The 3880-nt window shown below is 35.4% G+C and overlaps 1 protein-coding gene across 1 annotated transcript; it reads right to left on the bottom strand.

The window, feature by feature from the left end:
• Positions 1 to 686: 686 nt before the first annotated feature.
• Positions 687 to 3631, bottom strand: LOC117101372. The gene is made up of 4 exons (XM_033241345.1): positions 3498 to 3631; positions 3022 to 3131; positions 2514 to 2571; positions 687 to 1186 (listed from the first exon to the last, which is right to left on the bottom strand). The coding sequence occupies exons 1-4, from the start codon at positions 3625 to 3627 to the stop codon at positions 1149 to 1151; spliced, it is 336 nt and encodes a 111-aa protein (XP_033097236.1). The 5' UTR covers positions 3628 to 3631; the 3' UTR covers positions 687 to 1148.
• Positions 3632 to 3880: the final 249 nt, after the last annotated feature.

Below are 3880 nucleotides of genomic sequence, written 5' to 3'. Positions count from 1 at the left end.
TTTGGGTGATTTTACTGTGATTATAATATGGATGTGGAGACGGTTTGGAACAGTGGAAATGGTTTGATTCTCAACCACGTGGTTCAGGGTTTTAATCCTTCGATTTGCTTGTGTCTTTGCGTAAGGCACTTTTATGTTTAAATTGCTATAGTCTATCCAGCTGTATCAAATAGTTCCAGCAAATTGCTGGGAGGGGAGTAACCCAGCCTCATCTGCTTCATGCTACTTCAACCTGCCATCTGAATTTTAAAAAAAACTGGATATATGTCGGGATCATGCTGAAAATTTCGTCTATGAGGCGGTACTGACTGGATCAGGCAATTAAAAAAAAATAATAAAAGCACTGATGATGTATAAAGGAAGCCGACACTTTGAACAGTATTTTCTGGACAAATGGAACATCAAAGGTGCGCATTCCGGGGCGAATTCACTTAAAATTTAAAGCAAATCCAATTCGTTAAATCTTGAAGGCTATAAGCAATCATCTAATCACAATACAGGCTATGTAAACTAAGTACTGATAACCACAAAGAAACTGTAGATTACTTCATATTTCATTGTACTACATTAAATGTTATTTACAGATGGTAGAGTCAAATATGGGACAGTCTTCATGGTTTAAGTGTGTATTGTGGTAATTATAAAAGGTAATAAAAAAATAAACTAAAACGCCACTTAATGCTTGATAATATGTATTGTGAATATTCAATTCAATTTTATTAGCTACGAATGCCATCAAAGGCAATTACCCGCAACAGCAATAATTAATTACAATGATATATAAAATAATTACAAATCAAGATAATAATACAATTATTAAATAAAGGATTTTTAAACTAACGGACCAATTACATTATATGATAAACCCTTCTCAACAACCCTAAACTCTTCTCATAAACCCTTCTCAACAACAAATGCTCCCTGGGTGCTATTCAAACAAATATGGTAGTTTAACCAACTAAATTACGATCACCATCTTAAATCATACAAACGTTTATGATCAATGAAAAAAATGCATTGTGCATGCGACGATGTCAACACTTGGTATTAGAGCAGCTCTATGCTTAAATGAATGATCTTCCAATTGGTTTTTCTCTGCCCTGTAACACCTCATCAGATTATTTAGCCAACAGTTCAGCTCATCAATTTCAGCTTGGACCAATAAGCACTTTCAAAGTTTCCATCTTGAAAAAAAAAGAAGATATATTATACAAATATTTACTGGGTTTTAATCTGGTCATAGTTCAAAATAGAGCCAGAGGTGATCTGGAGACTGTGCTATATCCCGTGACAAATTCGAGGGACATAGGACATCAACAAGGGCTATATTTTGAACTACGACCAGATTAAAACCAAGTAAATATTTGTTTCATATACCACTACAAAGATTGTAGGTATTAGAAGTCACAGCTGGAACTATTGCCCAGATTTTAACCAATCAAATGCCTGGAATTTATGTAGTCAGTATATAATTAAATTTAAATAAGATCTATACGCTACAGTGCACATTTTATTAAGATTCTACTAAAAGCATTCTTTTCTCATTGGATACAGAAGCAATTCATACACAATGTACAGCCTCCTCCGCTATTTGGGATTCATTAGTAAATATGCAAGCAATCAACAACTCTACCATTTTCTTCTAGATCATTCACCTCCACCAAGTACCCATTTATACTCCTGGGTGAAGTCAGGCAAGAGCAGAAAAAGTGGCTTTGACCACGGACACATTAAATAAGACTAGCATTGGTCTCAAACTGACAAAATCTTGATTGAAATCCCAATGACTAAGACTGTGTCTATGAAACAATAGTTGTAATTTTGTGGAAGCATTTATTTATTTATTTATTACGGTATAAAATTGCACAACAAGCAGCCAGGCAGCTGAAAACGTTGAGCTTACAAACATCAAAAAGATGAAACAAACAAGTTAAGCAAGAAATTAAAAAAACCATCAGCAAAAATATATAAATGTAAATAATAATAATAATAATAATAGTAATAATAATAATAATAATAATAATAATAATAATAACAATAACAATAATAATAATAACAACGATAATAATAACAACAACAATAATAATAACAACAATAATTACCATCATTATCACTCTTACCATCATACCACCACCACTACTACAATACATGCTGTAATGAAGGTAAAAAAGGTAGTGTATAAATATAAACAGCCTGAACTGGTTGGGAAGAGGTGCAATAGTCCTCCTCCCTTAGGTGTAGACATTGTTATTTTCCTAAATGCTGGCTAACCATTCTAATCAAATTCTCAGATCACCACATGTCAAAACAGTATACAAGTTCACTACAGAACATTTTTTCCAATATTTAATTAGCAATTGGAGGAGACATGGAGGAGAGGAGCACAGAACAGAGAAGACTGGGAAGTCGATGAAGAGGCTCTCCACCTGCAGTGGAGCGAAATGGCTAGATGATGAATTAGCAATTAAAATTTGAAAATTAATGTACACTTATAGCAATTCACAAAAAGTTTACCTCTTCTCGTTTCTTCATCTCCACCAAGACTTCATCCAATTTTGATTGGAATCGTTGCTGAAAATAAAAAAGTATTCACTTTAAGCAATCGTTTGTATGAGTAGGTTTTACTCGCCTCCTCCTACTCATCACATGTTATGCTACCAGAACAAAGGGAAGGGAGGCAATTGCCCAGCCAGCACAGTCCACCTAATTTTCTTTTTTTTAAAGAAAAAAAAATTGGCAAAAAGGATAATTAAATCCAAATTTAAGTCTGAGAGTGTCATTTCCATCTATCTACATCCACCTTTCTACATAACCACGACATTTTGTAACTCAGCCCCAACCATGATATATAATGTGGATAAAAATTACTATTTCCAAAGTTATGAGTAAAAGTATTACAGCTTCTCTGTGCTAAAATATACAATACTGACACATTCTTATGTTAATTACTCAATTTAACATTTAGATACTGTATGCTGGTTTGAAAATCACGAGACTCATATGAGTTGACATGCTACATACCTTCAGCATAACATTATCCACATTAGCAATAGCTTCTTCCTGCATTCTCTTCTTCTGGTTTAGTTCAGTCATTTCCTGTTCTAACTCTGCATACCTTTTAACAAATTCATCTGTAAAACACAAAATTTAAATAATAACCATACAGTGGGGCTGCAATTTTATTACTTATTTCGGGCGGGTGGAGAAGGAGGGGGAGAAGGAGGAAGGGGTGGGGAGGGCGTGGGGATATACAGTAGTATTAGTGGGAAAACCCAGAACTCCATCACCTTGTAAGGGAAGAAAAAAATTATTTCATTGAAAAACATATAAAAAGCATTTTTACAGTCTTTGTGCACCTACTTGAAGTGGTTATTCTTAAAGGGGCCTTGGACTCCTTGTCAGAGAATTGGCCCTGGCGACGCCAGTGAGGCACACATCTATATCAACTGATTGCGTAACAAGTGGGGGTTAATGGAAGGGGAGGGGGTCGAACTTACTCTCTTGTTGCATGCTATCTTCTGTGATCGTGTCATCTTGATCCACAGCCGCTTCCAGTCCTTCAAGGGCGGCCGTAACATTTTGAACTTTCAACTCCTCCATGCCATGCTTGGAATCCCCGACCTCCATGATGTTAACGTCTTCTTCCTCTTCCTCATTCTCTGAGCTACTAACCTCTTCAAAGATCTGTTTCCAGTCGTTGCCATCTGAAAAGAAATCATCTTGTTAAGTCCTGGTCACACTATCAGGTTTTATATGAAAATTCTGCCATTAAAAATGCAAAATGATGTTAAAATGCAAGATGATGTTATATCACAAGTGGGTCCAGGAATTCGAAATACAGTGGGCCCAGGGGAGGACTTTCGAAAATAGAGGGTCAATA

The sequence above is a fragment of the Anneissia japonica genome, unplaced genomic scaffold, assembly GCF_011630105.1.
Source record: "Anneissia japonica isolate Jap-2015-1 unplaced genomic scaffold, ASM1163010v1 scaffold288279_len68211_cov118, whole genome shotgun sequence".
NCBI classification, from domain to species: Eukaryota; Metazoa; Echinodermata; class Crinoidea; order Comatulida; family Comatulidae; genus Anneissia; species Anneissia japonica.
This window is presented reverse-complemented; position numbering and strand designations above follow the sequence as displayed.